General features: G+C 49.6%; 1 protein-coding gene across 1 annotated transcript; it reads right to left on the minus strand.

Annotated features, from left to right (window-relative positions):
* Nucleotides 1-334: 334 nt before the first annotated feature.
* Nucleotides 335-11,624, minus strand: LOC101543680 (2'-5'-oligoadenylate synthase-like protein 2). Its single transcript, XM_012934270.2, has 6 exons — nt 11,427-11,624; nt 7,606-7,888; nt 5,037-5,215; nt 4,097-4,338; nt 2,921-3,053; nt 335-811 (listed from the first exon to the last, which is right to left on the minus strand). Exons 1-6 carry the CDS (start codon nt 11,622-11,624, stop codon nt 335-337), a joined length of 1,512 nt encoding a protein of 503 aa, XP_012789724.2.
* Between the last annotated feature and the right edge of the window lie 5,579 nt (nt 11,625-17,203).

Consider the following 17,203-nt stretch of genomic DNA (forward strand, 5'->3'; position numbering starts at 1 on the left):
TAATCGATGTGGTCAGCTTACTGTTGGAAAACCTAGCTGCGCGGCTCATTTCTGCTGTCGGAAATCTGGGAATTTCCTGGGTCTGATCGTGGTCGATCAGTGATTATTTCCACAGTCCATTGTCTCAGGAAATCCCTGACACCGGGCCCAAAGTATATTTAAGGGGGACAGTTTTAGTCACAGCGCTTGGGGCATCCCAGTCACTGGATACGTCCACAAGCGGCATCTGTAAGCGGCTAGTTCTGGAGTCTGCTCTAAAGCAAAACCGTGGACAAGCATCATGGTGGTCTGAGAGCCAGGTGGTCGCCCTGATATCTGGCCACCACCCTGGGGACTAGAAATATTTCCTCAGGAGCAGGATGGTTTCACCGTCTTGGACCTGCAGTTTTGAGAGAATTCTCTTATTACGCACTTTTTGGCATGGGAAAATGAGTATCTGGTTCTCTGCCGGGGGTCCCCCTGCCTCCTCAATCTTCTCTTTCAGGTAAGAGATGGAGTCATCGGGGTAGACCGCATAGGGCTTGCTGTGGCCGCTGCTGTCCATCACAAAGACCTGGATCTCCCCAGGCTCGGTAACTAGAACCGAGGCCGTCACCCTGGCAAAGAGCCCGTAATCCGCCAGCGTCTTGAAGTTGCTGAGTACTTTCCGCATTTCTCCGGGCTCCTGGAAGGAGAGCCGCTGCTGCCCACTGAGGGGCCACATCTCCTTGATGGTCTTTTTAATCTCAAAGATGGGTCTGTAGGGGTCCACCATGAGCGTCAAGACCCAATTACCTGGCACCTCCACTTTCACCTGAACGTCTCTTGCTGCCTGGAAGGGAAGAGGAGAGGAAGGTTATCTGGGTGTCCTGAATAGACTCTTATCTCCAAGGCCGCCTGCTTCGGGGGATAATGGTGTGTTTGACTGCTCACCCCGACATTGGTTAAATGGAAGGATCTCAGCCCCCAGGCAGAAACTGTGGCTGTCCCTGGCAGAGTCTAAAAGGATCCAGGGACCCTCTGACCTCTGACTCCTGCTGGCCAGGGGAATGGCAACAAGCAACATGTCCCAGAAAGCCTCCTCATGGGCCTCTACAGAGTCCCCAGCTGTCATCCAGGGGTCCCATTTGCATCTCCTTTCTCAACTCTTCACAGGCTGTCGGAGGTGAACCCCAGAGACATTCACTGTCTTAGCAAAGTCTGAAACACCCTAACAACCAGATCAAGTCATGTAATTGGAAGCACTTCCTTGGTCAGGTTACTGTCTTGCTCTCAGAAAGATGGATTAGATTCAGAGAGACTTTTGATGCTTTTCTCTCCTCCCACACCGCATCCCCCGCACAGTCCTGGAATATCAGTCCTGGTATATATGTCTCGTCCTGTCGTGTTTATGTACTTGTTTTCTAGACCACATCTGACGGTGCCCAGGTTTGATTCCTAGCATTGGTGTGGTGCTGAGGGGACCACACAGTGTCAGGGATGGAACCCGGATCTCGCACTGCAGAACATGTGCTCCAGCCCTTTGAGCCAGCTCCCTGCGCCTTATCCTGACATCAGCAGCCTCCAATAGCCTCGTGCTCAAAATAGCCCTTCGTGCAGGTATGGTTGGTTGTTATGCCTGTCCAGTCCTTGTGTGGATCCGGCAATCTTTCAGATGCTTTCACTATGCAATCAAAGAATGGAATCATTTAAGTAAGTAAAACTAAGTGTGTGAACCCCGGTCCCTTCTACCTTCTGCCTCAGCGATGCAGAGACATAAGTCTGAGCCCAGGATGGGAGAGGGAAGATGCTGGAACACAGAACAGAGACCTGCTTAGATTGTGTCCCCTTTCTGACATAGTTCTATTGGCTCGGGGGCTATGTGTGAGTGTTGCTATATTCGGAACAACAAAAAAAAAAACACCACCACCACCATGAAGGATGGTTGGGGAGGGTTCTTGGCAAGCATTGAAAGACTGTGCCAAGAATCTTGTCTCAGGCACTCCCTGGTTCCCTGGACCTTCCAGCCATCGGGTGACAGCTGGGTGGGGGTCCCCCAGGCTGTACAGCTCATCAGCCTTGCCACTGGGACCTTGGACTTCTGCTTCCTCTCCTTCCTCTTACAGAAACGGAAACGTTTCGCCAGGACTTCTCTCCTGTCGTATGTGAGCCTGGCGTTCCTCTGCAGACTGGGAGAGTGATTTCTCGGGGCTGACAGCCTAGAGTCCTTCCTGGGTGCTGTGATGAGTGCAGGCAGTATTCTGTGCGTTCGGGGGAAGGCTTGGAGTTGGGCGGGGGCTGTGCAGAGGGGATCACCGTCTACCGAGAGACCCTAATTCCTCCTCTACGTGGTGAGGTGTCGCACACAGTAGGGGTCAGTTCAGAGAAAAGCAGGGTACAGTGTCTTTGTCAGTGTTTAAACATCACAGGGCCTTCAACCAATGACAGAGACCCGGGGGCAGAGAGGGCACCACCCAGGCTTCAGGATACAGTGTATGGGACCAGTGTGGCACATTTTGGTCTGTCACTGACCCAGTTTAGGGACACGTGACCAGGTCAAATCTCATTTCAGCAGCTTTCAAAAACCCCTAAGAAGGGAGATTCCCCCTTACTGCGTCTATGTACGTATGTGAGTAAATTATTGTTGCTATTGTTTCTTGGTTCTGGGGTCACGTCTAGAGGTACTTCAGGGCTAACTACTGACTCTGTGACCAGGGTCACTTCTGGTAGGGCTCCGGAGGGAGTCCTAGGCACGGAACCATGTTTGGCTGCATGCCAGGAAGGAAGCTTAAGTCCTGTACTAGCTCTCTAGTCAGTGAGAGTCAATTCTTGGCCCCTCTTACTCATGAGGCTCCAGAGCACCCCAAATTGTCTACCCATTTTACAGAGGAAAACACTGAGGCCTGGCCATCTTTAAGGGGGAAGGGCTGCCCAGGGGTGGACATCTCCAGGGAGCCCATACTCGCACTGGCCACGGGTCCACGGTGCTGCAGCAGGCCTGTTGCAGGGTGTAGGCAGCCTCTTTGGCCATCACATCCCATCTCTTTCCTCTCCCCAGATTGTTGGTTGGATCTGCAGGGTCCAAAATCACGGGCCTGGGAGAAAGAAAGGGAAGCAGATTTCCATTACCCTCTGACTTCTGTCCTCTTCACTCAACCCCCACTCCAGGTGGGAGTCACCAACGCAGGACGGGCTCCCTTGGACCTGATGCCTGTCTTGAGAACTGGAGGAGTCATTTAACCTGGCCCTGTCAGTGTGGTGCCTTGACGTTGTACTTGGATACTGGACCCAAATGCCCTCATAGGACTGGGGGATTCTCAAGGAAATCAGCCTGAGTTCAGAGGGGCAAGACATAAAGAGTCATAGAATGGGATTTGACCATAGCAAATGCCTGGACCCCGCCAGACCTGAAGGTTTGTTTATCTCATATAGTGTTTTCCTTTTTTCGGTGACAAAGCTAAGGCACTTTCTTTTGTCTTAAACTTGTGTTGGGTTTTCTTTCATCCACTGTTGGTGGGAAGCTGTGTGACTCAGCCTCCATGGCAATCAACATGGAGATTTATTTAAAAAACAGGAATAGAACTATCCTATGACCCATTGATGTCTCTTCTTGGCGTTATTCCCACCACACAAAACATTTATTTTGAGGGATGTACACAAACCTGCGTTTATTGCCACACTTAGCACAGTGGCTGAGATATGGAAACCACCCAAATGCATCGATATGATACATGGACCAAGAATATGTGGTACAAAGGAAACACAATGCAGTTCCAGGAAAGGACAAACTCATGTAACTTGCAGCAACATATGTGGAACTATTGGATCTCATGTTGAGGGAAGTTAGTGATAAGGAAAGGGGGCAGATACAGGATGATGTCTCTCATAGGTGGGACAGAAAGATACACAGCAGTCAGGGGTCCCAGGAGAGATAACTTGAGTTGTGGGAAGGCTGAGGTTGAGAGGAAGGGGTCAAAGGCATCCTTGGGTGGGGAGAGGTGGTACGCTGTGATGGCTGCAGTGTTGGGATTCTGCGGGTGCCCCTGACAGCACTGTCAATCACAACATCTCAAGACAAGCATTGGAATCGTGTTTGTTGTTCTGTTCTTTGCAGCTCTAAGCATTCTTGGGAACATACCTTTCTTCCTTCAGCTTTTCTTGGATAAAGATTCTGACAGCCTCATTTTCGAAGTTATAGTACTTGGTCCAGTAGATGCAGATATCATCATAATCTCGGACAAGCTCCATCACTACTCTAAAGCCTTCGGCCAGGTCAAATTTCTTACTTTCGTTGGTGCCTGTTTCCCAGGCATAGATGGTCAGCAGCTCCAGGGCGTATTTGGGAGGCAAGGCCACTTTTGCATGTTTGTGTTTCTGATGCTGATGAAGAAGAGAGAGAGGGCAGGGGTGTGTTGGGTAAGCCGTGATAGATTATTACCCAGGGAATTTGATGCCTCCAGACCTCTTTATTTCCAGGTCCCGGTGTCACGTCACCCATCACCCAACACCTTTGCCATGTGCCAGGCGGTGTGTTGTCTAGCTGAACGCATACCCTGGGCCCAGCAAGATTTCATAAAGGAGGAAAGCAAGGCTGGGAGTCCAGGTTCATAGCAAATATCTGCCTTCAGTGCCGAGGCATTGAGTTGTAATCCTGGCGCTGTGTGTGTGTGTATTGCGTGTGTGTGGCCTACTCTCAGGCTGGGCTGAGTATCTCTAGGAACTGCCCCAGTCCCTGAGCCTAATGTGGGGGTAACCACTGTTAAACAAAGAAGCAAAAAGTGGATGCGTGGGGCCAGAAAGATAGCTCAGTGGGTAAGGCTCTTGCTTTGCATACGGTCAACGTGGGTTTGATCCCCACATCCCTTATGGTCCCCTGAGCCCTGCCAGAGTGATCCCTGAGCGCAGAGTCAAGAGTAAGCCTTGAGCATATCCAAGTGTGGCCCAAAAGTCGAGGAAAAAAAAGTTCCAGATAGTTCTGCCCCTTTTTTTCCCCCAGCAGGATCCCCAGCCCAACCCCTCAGCCTGGACCCTAAACTTGGTCCCGAACCTGGACCCCCAGCTCAGCCCCCTGACTGCACCTGCAGGTACCACCAGTGTTTCACCAGCCGCAGGAGGTTCTTGACCTTTACGGGGCGAGTTCTCACGAAGTGTCGATGCAAGACCGTGAAGCTGGAGGAGAACTCCCCAGGGGAGCCTTCGAAGTTTATTAATTTTTCAAAGATTTCCTGTGGCAGCTTAGAGTCTGGGGATGCATTTCCTGTGAGGAGAGCACCCGGTCAGGAACACCCACCCTTTGGCGTGAAGACGCGGGGAAAGGACCAGCGTCCCATGTTAATCCACAAAATCCTCATTCTTGCTTTAAGTTTTCTGTCTTATGATGAAACATTATACTCTTGAGCCCTGGGCACGTGAGATATGCAGGATGGTCCTAGGAAATAGGTGAAATTTCACGGAACCCCAAGGAATCACACAGATATGTCTAAATCGGGCCCAGTATTGTCAGTTTTCTAGCGTCCTATCTGATTTTGTGATCCCATTGAACTGGTTAGTACAGTTGGAGGTGTTTGATTTCTTTCCCAAGGGCAGTTAGCAGGATTTGGAGCCCAAATCTGGAGACAGAGAGAGAAAAAGAGAGAGAGAGAGAAAAAGAGAGGGAAAGAGAAAGAGAAGGAGAGGGAGAGAGAGAGGTAGAGAAAGATATTGATAGAGAGTGCTATAGAGGCAGGTGCGAAGGGAACCTGGGCACATTAGTTGTGGGAAATATACAGTGATGAAGGGAAAGGTATTGGAACATTGTATGACCAAAATCCAATCACGAACATCTTTGTAACTGTGTATCTCACTGTGATTCAATGAAAAAATAAATGAAAACAAACAAAAACAGCAACACAATCCCTGATCAAAAAACCCCACATCACTATTAAATGGAAATCCATGGGCTGCAGCAATAGCTTGAGGACTTTATCTGAAGAGAGGAAACACTAATGGGATGGGGTGTCTGCTCCCTGTGTTCAGAGCCCATAATCCACAGGCTAAGCATGTACTCTACCCCGAGGCCCATCCACAGATGGCTGAACAGAGAAGCCATTGAGTCTGTACACAATGGAATACTACTGTGCCATTGGCGGGAAAAGGTGAAATTTTGTCTCTGGGGACAAAATAGATGGAACTTGAGACCATGAAGTGAATGTGAAATAACTATGGAAGTGAGAGCCCATGGGCTAATGGTTTCACTCACATTGGAATTTGGGTGAGTGAACTAAACCAGCAAGAACAAGAAAGCCACCTAGAGATTCAATTTCATTAACTAGAAGGGGAACAGGAGGGAGAGAGGGAGGAGCCAAGGGGGCTCTGGGGTGCTGGGAGGGCACTGTCACACAGTCACACACTAACCCCTAAAAATTCCTCATGTCACAGTGACTGGCAACATGAGAAAGAACAAGAACCCCTAGCACTGGTGTGGTTGCGGGGAGAAAGGGACTCTCATTTATTGCTGGTGGGGACGTCAGCTGGTCCAGCCTTTCTGGAAAACAACATGGGCATTCCTCAAAACACTAGACAGTGAGCTTCCATATGACCCAGCAACACTGCTCATGAGAATATGCCCCAAGAACCCCAAAACATAGTTACAAAAAGCCATCTGCACTCCTATGTTCATTGCAGCACTATACACTATCGACCAGAATCTGGAAACAACCGCAGTGCCCAGGAATAAATGAATGGGTAAAGAAACTCTGGTACCTCTACACAGTGAAATACTGTGCAGCTGTTAAGAAAAAGTGAAGTCATGAAATTTGTTTATATGTGGATGGACGTGGAGAGTATCATGCTGAGTAAAAAGAGTAATAGGGAGAGGGACAGACAGAGAATGATTGCACTCATTGTGGGATATTAAAAAAAACATAGTATGAGAATAACACCCAAAGTAGAAATGAGGGACAGGAAGGCTCATCTATGAGAGGAAGTTTGGCACAAGTGTTTCGAAGGAGGGCAGTTAGGACAGAGAATGAACGACTATAGCAGTGATAATTCGAAATGGGCAGAAACTGGGTGCTGAAAGGAGGTAAAGTGATATACATGATAGAAAGAGAGAGAGAGAACGAGAGAGTGAGAGAGAACCTGTGTCTTCCGTAGAGGCAGGCTATGGAGGGGCGGGATGGGAGGGACACGGAAATCATCAGTGGTGAAAATGTATACTTGTGAAAGAACAGGCGTTGGTACATTGTAGGACTGAAACCCAATCATGGTCAACTTTGTAATTGAGTATCTCAAAGGAATTCAGTTAAAAAAAATCCCTAAAAATCCATCATATTATCAATGATAAGCCAGCATAAATAAAAAAAAAGAAAGGATTCCCGATGTAGTTCTGACTTTTAGGTTCCTCTAAGTTCTGCCTGGTCCTAAGGTTTCCCGAGGGAAGAGCAAGATCACCAAATCTGGTTTAAGTTTCACACTGATGCGTGGCCACATGCATTTACGGGGGGACTTCATCTTCAAGGGTCTTTCCAGACCTATCCTGCACTGAAAAGTGAAGAAACTTATCTCCCCCCAAACCTGCCCGCCAATTTCCGCTCTCGCAGTCCTCCCCGGTGCCAGCTTGCAAGAATGTCCTCTCCCAACAGCAACGGGGTCCCTCGTCCTCTTTACCCAGAACGTCGAAAGCCGGGAGCACGTCCACTTTGATGACATTGCTGTTCTTCGTGGCCTGGACCTGGAAGCGCAGGGAGCGAGGTCTCCTGCCCCAGTAGGGAATCACAGAGAATCTGTAGGCCAAACTCTGGGTGTAGTGATCCACTTGATTCTTGATGAAGTCGATGATGTCCTTACGGAGGTCTGCTTGGTCTTGGAAGCTGGAGAAACAGCTCAGGAATAGGGTCAAGTCCACGTCGGAGGTGTGGTTCAGAGTTGTCCCCTTTCCGTAGGAGCCACCCTAAGGAGCACATCAATGTGGAGCTTCATTTGTCCTGAGGCCTGATGCTCTGAGACTGGGTGGGAGGGGGGTTGAAGCCAGAGACACCCTGGAAGGCTGTTGACTCCCGTTCCCAACGGAGCCTTGGTTGTCCAGTGGACATGATGGCCTTCAATGTCAAGATGTTTGTATAATCACATCTTTTTTTTGTGGGTGTGGTGGGGGCACACCTGATGATAGTAAGAGTTTACTCCTGGCTCTGGACTTAAACATTACTCTTGGTGTGCTGAAGGGACAAGTGGGATGCTGGTATCAAACCCAGGTTGACTGTATTCAAGACAAGTGTTCTATCTACTGTTCTCTCTGGCCACTTACTTCTTTTTTTTTTTTTAATTAAGACTTACTCTTGAGAGCCTCTGCTCCTAAAGACTTTGATTCTAGAGGTCTTCTAACCCATTTTGGCATCCAGAGCGGCTTCTTACAGCAATGCACTAGGACTGAGAGCTGTGCTACAACTCCGCGCTGCCCGGGGATGGATTTTTCCTCTCCACCCTGTTTTTCTGCACGGAAAACGGCGGCGGCAGCAATATCCACGTGGCGAGAGCCACCTTCTAAGACTCCTAACCCAGAGGTATAAGGTTTTTGCATTTTGGTGCTCATAGGCAATCATGGGTAGTGGGTGTTACCGGCATGACCTGGACCCAGATAAATTCGGAGCTGCTGAGCGCAAAACGGACCCTCTGCTCCTAAAGACTTTGATTCCAGAGTCTAATCCATTTTGGCCACCAGAGTGGCTTCTTACAGCAATGCACTGGGACTGTGAGCTGGGCTATGCAATTTCTGGCAGAATTTTCTCTGGACTTTATACAGAAATCCAAAACTGCGCAGCCGCTGCCGCGCGACTTAACATCTCTTAATTGTCAGCAATGTGAAACTGTTCCTTTTTAGCAGGTCTGACTTTGGGGGGAAACTCCAAACAAAAACAGTGAGTTTTTTGTTGAAATATTGAAGGTAATCAAAGTAGCAGCCATTTCTCTAGACTGTGAACTAAGCCATAGCCCCACGCCGGCCGAGAAGAGGAAATATCCCTCTTTCCTGGTTGCTTCCCATTTTCGGGGAGAAACGCGGCGTGGCGTCCACCATACTATGAGGCGCGGGAAGGGGGATGAGGAAAAAAAGAAGGAAAAGAAAAAAATGAAGTTATGTACTTGGAGCAGTGGGACTATGTATATCTTCATTCTAAGCAATGGTAAACTAATCGTCAAATGCTTCCTTGGTAGTAGGGCTGTCTTTCTTGGGGGGAAACTCCAACAACAGTAGTGAGGTTTGTGTTGAAATATGGAATGTAAAGAGAAAATGAAGTGAAATTCATCAGTTACGAATTTGGGGGTGGGGGGTGGGGGCGGGAGATATACTGGGGCTTTTGGTGGTGGAATATGGGCATTGGTGACAGGATGGGTGTTTGAATATTGAATAACTGAGACATAAGCCTGAGAACTTTGTAACTTTCCACATAGTTATCCAATTAAAAAAAAAAGATTTACTCTTGAGAGCCTTTTTAGTCACACCCATGGGTGTTCAGGGCTTATTCCTGGTTCTGAACTCAGGAATCACTCCTAGAGGGCTCCAGGTACCATATGAGATTCCAGGACCATATGGGTTGTCCCCATGCAAGACAAATGCCTTACCTGCTATACTATTTCTCCAGCTGATGTTTTTGCCTCTTTACATTCAATAGAAAAGTAAAAAAAAATAAATCACTGGGCAGGCTACTGAAACATATCAATGAGATGCAGAACTTCTGATTCATCCCTGTTCCTAAGCCAACTCACGAAGCAGTTTGACCTCAGACTCCTGAGAATCTTGAACATGTTCATCATGCTCATCAAAAAGAAGCTCTTTTCTTTTTTGATTTGAGATTCTGAAAACAAAGGATGATCTAACGTGGCAGTAAAGGCTGACATGCCCGTACGGTGCAGAAAGGACCATGCACATGGCCCAAATTCCATCCCTGACACTTCATATGGTCCCCCAAGTACCACCAGGAGTGACCCCTGAGCACGGAGCTAGGCTTAAGTCCCAAGTACCTTAGGTGTGGTTCTCTCCAAACAAACCAAAGCGAAACAAAGCAAAAACTACTCTGCAGTGTTGTCTGGAGTTCATGCTTTGCGTGCAGGAGTCCTGGGTTGAATCCTGTAGTCTCTGCAGGCCCATCAGCCCTACCTAGCCCTGAGCTCGCAGCATCCCCCAGCAGTGAGCTGGTCGAAGCCTCTCCCCAAAGCAAAGTGTCTGTAGAGCAGGAAGCAGAAGTTGCCCTTTAGCCCTGGACTTCAGCCCTGGGGAGCCCAGCCTAGAACTGCAAGGTTGACTCTTAAAGGAATGGAAGGGCCTCGAGTCTCTGACTTTTCTGCCTCTAAGCTCCGGGTTTATCTAAGAAAATCCCTGACTCTTTTAAAGAGTCTTCCGGAAAAAAAATGTTGCTGAGGGATCACCTGGACCGCACCCAGCAGTGCCTGGTGGCCTGATGGAGGGATTCTTTCAGTGCAGCCTTTGCCATGCCTAGGGAGAGGCTGGTGGCTCTCATGCTCATTAGTTTTCATTGCAGCAATAGGCACACAAACTAGTTTATGGTCAAGACACGTTTGATTTAGGCTGCAATACTATACATTCAATTACAGGGGCATGCTCCTAACCCCAGACCAATCACCAACACCTCTTGCACTGGGGGTGGGGACAGGGCAGGTAACTCCCAGAACCTCTATCAAAGCATCTGCTGTCTTGGATGCTTACACTTAACTTCTGTTCTGGGTGGCTGAAACTTTACGGGATTATTCCCAGGATCTCTGGGCACCACTTGGGTCATGAGCTGCCTCCTCATCTGATTGAATTCTGATTGTGCACTTTTCCAGGGGAAGCCAAACCATAACAGGCTGTTGAATTACGTGGTCCATCTCTGAAATTCTATTTTACTGTGGGGGTACGCTCTGACATGACATAATTTCTCTGAGATTATAATAAAATTATATTCACTTATAATATTAAGTTCCTATGACAACTTAATAGGATTCATAATATAAATTTATGATGATGTAGTTTTTGAAGAAAAATATAGCAAATAACATTTATGACTGGGGATAAAATGTGCTTTTTTTGGGGGGGGGCTGGGGGTGTACCCTATAGGTACTCAGAGATCAAAGCTAGGTTCCAGCATGCAAAGCACGGACTCCAGACATCCGAGTCTCCTTGGCCCCCAAGAAGGTTTTGTTCAACAAGAAACAAGAAACAGGAAGCATGCAGTTGAGAGGCACCTAGAGCGCCTAGTCCATCTGTGTCTCAGAGGCTGGATTCCAAATGACAATCCTGGTCGTTCCATTGCTTTGGAGACTCACTGTTTAAGAGCACATTCCCCGCTTCTGGGACACTTAATTTTTCTCAACGTTTAGGCTGAAGAGGAGGAAGGACCCCAAGGCCGAGAGAGGGAACCACTCCCCCTGACACTCCCCAGGGCACCCATTCCATAGGAGCAGGGCTGGGATTGGAGCACGGGGTTGTCACTCACCTTCACCACCTTCAGCACCCGGACCTCTTGGCCTGCCACCAGCTGATCCTGGAAGCAGTGATTCTTTAAGAAAGTGGAACATCGGTGCCAGGCATCCTGCTCTTCCCTCTCCCACTCCTCGTCGGGCACGAGGCTCTCCTCCACGAAGTCACCGAGGTCCTCTGCCAGAGTCTTGTACAGATCCTGCCGGAGCCCCATCTCCGACAGATGCTCTTGGTATCCGGCCAAACCTTTCAAGTCTCTCCCAGCCCCAGCCTGGCAGGAGGCTCCTCCCTCTCCTACGCCCTCTCTGACATAGGTATCAGGAAACTGAAACTCTTCTTCTCTTCTCCTCTCCTCCTCCTCCTCCTCCTCCTCCTCCTCCTCCTCCTCCTTCTCCTCTCTCTCTGTCTCTCTCTCTGTCTCTGTCTCTCTTTCTCTCCTCCCTCCTCCCCCTTTTGGTCATTATGGTTTGCAATAGAGGTGCTGAAAGGTTATCATTAATATTCCTGTACCTCCTTTTACAACATTCCGTTCTTGTCCACAGTGACCATTTCTAACTATTATCATCACTGTTCACGTCTCTATCCTAACTACCTGTTGTCCCCCACACACTTGTGTCAAATCCTCCTCCCCCACCACCCCATCTTGAACAGAGAGAGCCAGAAGTAGACTATATTGAAATTTTCTTTTTAGTGTTTGAAATTTATAGTCTCCCTGACCCCTGGGAGAACAAAGACTCACTTTTCTCTTCCCCTCCCTCTTCTTCCCTGCCCAGGTGACAGCTGACTCGGGCAGTGGGGAGCCCCGGCTCACTGTTTCGAGTGCAGCCTGGAACCAGCACTCACCACGTGGCACCCGTGGCCTGGACCCAGGCAATGTGCAATGCAAGTCAGTCTTCACACAACGTGTGAGAGTGGGTCCTGAGAGAATTTGTAGCAGCCCGTATGTGCAGATGAGAACACTGAGGTCAGGTGGGGGGTGTTCGTGGGGTGCTGGGAACTCAGTGCAGTCATGGCCAACTGAAGGTCAGTCACAGGTGGGGTAATTCCAGCCCTTTCTGCCCCGTGACCTAGTTCTACTGGACGGGCGTTTTCGGAGGTGGGGTCTGCCTCTGCCCCTCCCTCCGAGGCTTTCTCCACCCACCCCCCTCCCCTGGACTGAGCGTTTCTGTCCTCCCCTCCCCTTCCCCAAGGATATGGTCTAGCACCGAGGAAGGAAACTTCTAGAAACGGCTTCATTCGTCAATGGGGACATTTTGAGTGTGGACTCAAGGAGTCCACACTCCTGGAGTTTTGGTGATGGTGGGGGAAGGGTATAGTCCAAACAATATGATTCCTCATTGGCTGCTGCTCTCGGTCAACTATTTGGCCTTTTATCTTTCCCTTGTGGGAAGTGAAGCAAAGTCTTAGGATACAAGGCTGCCCTTTTCCTTATGGAGTCACAAGCCGTAGCTCTGAGCCTTGCTTTTTGAGTCTATTATAGGGGAGAAGTGACTCTGGTGGTGCTTCGGGGACTTTATGCTGTGCCCGGATTGAACAGGGCCCACAGCGTGCCAGGCGAGAACCTGAACCCCTCTCCTTTTCCCTCTAGCTCTGAGGGCAGAATTTCAATGCTGGCTCGACACCCTTCGGGCCATCAAAGCTTCTTCTCTGCAGAGCTGTCTCATACCATCAGCGTTAGCCTCAGGGTATGCAGCTGGGTGGTCTAGTAGGGTCACCCGACTCAGCCTGGCACCCAGACCAGAAGGTGTGCCAGAGGGGTGCTGGGACACAGCAGGGGAACAGGGAACAGGCCAAGAGTCTCATGGTAGAGGCGGACAGTCAAGACAAGGGCAGTTGGAGTGAAGAAGATGAGGCGGTGTGCTAAGCAGGAAAGGACACCAGGGCTAGAAGCATCCCGTGCTCACACACACGCTGTGGAGTCTCAGGTGAGGAGACTCAGAGGGGCCTGGAATGGAGGCGGGTTAGCCAAGATCGGAAGGAGGCAGGAACGGAGCCAAGAGCACATCAGAAAGAAGAGGCTCCAGTGAGGGGATGACATACGGCCCAGGGGTGGCCGCGCTGGTGGGGCTGCAATGTGACTGCAGTGGAAAGATGCAAAGGGGGAGGTGAGTCTGAGGGGATGGGCTTGATTGAGCAGAGGGGATGGTGGAGAACTTTCGGGGTTTATTTTTGGGCCACAGCTGGCTGCGCTCAGGACTTACTCCTTAGGAGGCATAGAGGCATCCTGGTAGAAGCAGGATTGCTTCCCCTCCTATGTGGACATTTTCCGAGAAACTCTAGAATAGTGCTCTCAAATGTCCCCATCGTCTCTCTGCCCGCCCTCTGCAAGATGACAGTCCCGAGTAGGAGGAGGCAGGGCCTTTTTCTGCATCCCTTGGAGCTGGTTTGGATGTGTGACCGAAGGAGATATTAGCAAACAAAGGACGAGAAGAGCCTTAAAGAAACTGGTCCTTGTACACAGTGGAATACTACTTGGCTGGAAAAACATGGAATCATGCAATTTGAGGCTGTGTGGATGGATCTGGAGAGTTTCAGGCTGAGTGAAGTGAGTCAGAAGAAGAGCGGCAGACACAGAATGATCACACTCATATGTGGGACATAGACAGTAGAGGTGGGGCTGGAGTGATAGTACAGTGGGTAGAGTGCCTCGTACACAGTCGACTGGAGTTTGATTCCTGGCATCCTATGTGGTTCCCCTGAGCACCACCAGAAGGGATTTCTGAGTGCAGAGTCAGAAGTAACACCTGAACATCTCTAGGTGTGAACAAAAAAGAAAGAAAGACAGAATGAAAGAAGAAAATGAGTTGTAACAAATATCTCAAGACAACAGAAACGCAGAAATGGAGAAATGGTCTTCAGTGGAAAGTTTACCATGGTGATACAGGGCTGGGGACACTGGGAAAATAGTGGACATTCTAGGGGAGTTTGTGGTGTTGAACTGTGTCATGCATGAAACCCTGTCATTAACATTATTGTAAACAGTAGTGCCTAATTTTATTATTATTATTATTATTTTAATAATTTTTTGAAATTTATTTATTTATTTATTAAATTGAGTTACCATGAGAACAGTTACAGGGCTTTTAGGATCGAATCTCAGCCATACTATGCTCAAACACCCATCCCCTCACCAGTGCACATGTTTCACCACCAGTAACCCCAGCATACGCCCCTCCCACTACCCCTCTGCCTGTGTGGCAGATGATTAGCACTTTACTTTTTCCTTACTTTGATTACATTCAGTTTTCTACAGGAAACTCTCTATCAATATTTGGTGTTTTACCCCCAACAGTCAGACCTGTCAGAATGACATCATTAGATTGTATGTTTTCTATTGTTGGTAACAAAGAGTATATGATGTTGCACGGTTGAGAAGAGGCCGCCCAGATTTGGAATTCTGGTATTAAGTCCAGAAGTATTTCTGCCAGCAGCCACTGCATTCTGAGATTGGTTTCTGTGGCACGGGGATCATGGCTGTTCAGGAGCAGAGGAGCTGTCCATGGGAGACCGCTCAGGGTCTCATTTGGGCAGGAGGCAGGGCTGGTTCTGTCTCCCTCATCGCAAGATTTCCCGTGCATCCCGTCCCATCACTGCAAACTCCTACCTCTCTGTCCAATTGGTTCTGGACGGTGGCTGTCACCATGCTGTCACAGGGGGGAAAAGGCCGAGGGACAGAAACCCTTCCCCTCCGGGGCTGCACAGGGCCGTAGCTTAGTTCAGAGTCGAGGAGTATATGCCAGCAGCCGCTGCATTCTGAGATTGGTTTCTGTGCCTCTGGGATAATGGATGCTCAGGAGTGGCGGAGCCATTCCAGAGCGTATATTTTGTATATCAGGAAAGGTTGCGCGGCGCTTATGCTTCCGCGGCCGTGCAATTTGGAGATGTCCAGTCCTGCATACCCGGAGCCGTGTTGATAGAAGCTCGTGTCGCCAGGGCTCCATCTGGAGAAGGCGTGCTGGCTGTACCTTCCCCGTCTGGCACCCCAGTGTTGTAGGCCCGGTCCAGTGTCCGGAGCTTTCTCTGGCCTGTGATGCTGCCGGGATGGCCGGGATTCTTCACTGCTGATTATGGCAAGATGGCGCTGAGGGCGGGGCGAGGGCGTGACTTTCGGTGGCCGGGGCGAATTGGAAACTAGGCTGGCGCCGCCCTGTTCCATTCCCCACCCCCCCACCCCCCGCCCCGAGGTTTGGAGATGTCCAGTCCTGCATACCGGATCCGTGTTAGTAGAATCTCAGTGTCGCCGGGGCTCCATCTGGAGAAGGCGAGTAGTGCCTAAATTTTAGCAGTGTGAACGTATTAGAGGTGGCCCTTTCTCTTGCTACCTTAAGATCTCCAGATGCCAGGTGAAGTGCCTGTAGGAGAATGAGACAGACAGGGTGAAGGCATTCGCACTTTTCCAGTTGAGATGGGGCCCACTGCCAGGAATGAGACTGCGGTAATTCTCCAGCTCTAGGTGAGTCAAATGAAGCCAGAAAGACTGACTAGTCACATAGAACCATGAGCCACAAATAAACGGCTGCTTGGGAATGGCTGGTCGCACGGTGTGGTGTGGACAAACTGACATTAATTTCTGGCCTCATTTAGATTCCCGGATGCAGCTTTGTCTCATGCCAGCCGTCCCGGAAGGCTGTGTGTAGTTGGAATGGGGTTCTGACTGGGGCAGCTTAGCTCTCTCTTCTTCTGAGGACATTTCTGCCTAGAGTTTACCCTCCTTTTTTTTTTGTTTTTGGTCACACCCAGTAACGCTCAGGGGTTGCTCCTGGCTCTGCACTCAGGAATGACACTTGGCAGAGCTTGGGGGACCCTATGGGATGCCGGGGATTGATTCCGGGTCTGCTGCGTGCTAGGCAAATACTCTCCCCGCTGTACTATTTCTCCGGCCCAAGTTTCCCCTCCTCTTACTGGACTACTGCACCTTGCTCGTGGGCCTGCTGTCCAGGACTCAACATCTGATTGATTAAGGAGAAGCAATGGGTGGATTCTGCTTTAGGTTACTAGCCAATTTTTGGTCCAAACTCATTTGGACAGAGGGGCAAAGGTATTGGGGTTGAACATGGGGGGCTATTCCTGGCTCTGTGCTCTTGAGTGATCCCTGGTGGTGCGTGGGGGAACCCCTTGTACTGCCAGGGGTCAAAGCAGGCATCAAGGCAAGCTCCCTAACTGCTATACTATCTCTCTGGCACACTTTAGAGGATTTTATATTATTTTGGCTTTTTTTTTTTGCTTTTTGGGTCACACCTGGCGATGCACAGAGGTCATTCCTGGTTCATGCACTCAGGAATCACCCCTAGCGGTGCTCAGGGGACCATATGGGATGCTGGGATTCGAACCCGGGTCGGCTGCGTGCAAGGCAAACACTCTACCCGCTGTGCTATCACTCCAGCCCCATTGGTTTTCTTTTTTATTGTAGAAGACTCTCTTTACTTGTCCTTTCCAATGATGCAGCATTGGAGGCTCTTTGAGGGTCAGGGGAATGAGACCCATCATTGTTACTGGTTTTGGCATATGAATACACCATGGGGAGTTTGCGAGGCTCTCTCATGTGGGCAGGAAACTCTCCATATCTTGCCAGGCTCTCCCAGAGGGAGACCTAAGCCATAAGATGTTTTCTGAGAGCTTGGTTTTATAGTTTCTGGATGTTGGGCGTTGCTGTGATTACATGGCGAGGGGGGGCAGTCCCTGGGTGTGAACTCTTAGCTACTGGAATATGGTGAATTTTGGCGGAACAGGCCCAGTCCTGATCCAAGCAGGCTTGGAGGTCTCAGCCCCAGGGTCCACACACCTGGGTTCCTC

This window comes from Sorex araneus, chromosome 9 (genome assembly GCF_027595985.1).
Source record: "Sorex araneus isolate mSorAra2 chromosome 9, mSorAra2.pri, whole genome shotgun sequence".
Classification (NCBI taxonomy): domain Eukaryota; kingdom Metazoa; phylum Chordata; class Mammalia; order Eulipotyphla; family Soricidae; genus Sorex; species Sorex araneus.

What these genes read in the sequence shown, in the direction of transcription:
- LOC101543680 (XM_012934270.2), bottom strand. Translation starts at nt 11,624, where the DNA reads ATGGGGCTCCGGCAGGATCTGTACAAGACTCTGGCAGAGGACCTCGGT. An exon ending in GGGTGCTGAAGGTGGTGAAG is followed by an intron (nt 7,889 to 11,426) that starts GTGAGTGACAAC and finishes TGTGCTCCTTAG; the next exon opens with GGTGGCTCCTACGGAAAGGG. An exon ending in AACACTGGTGGTACCTGCAG is followed by an intron (nt 4,339 to 5,036) that starts GTGCAGTCAGGG and finishes CTTCTTCATCAG; the next exon opens with CATCAGAAACACAAACATGC.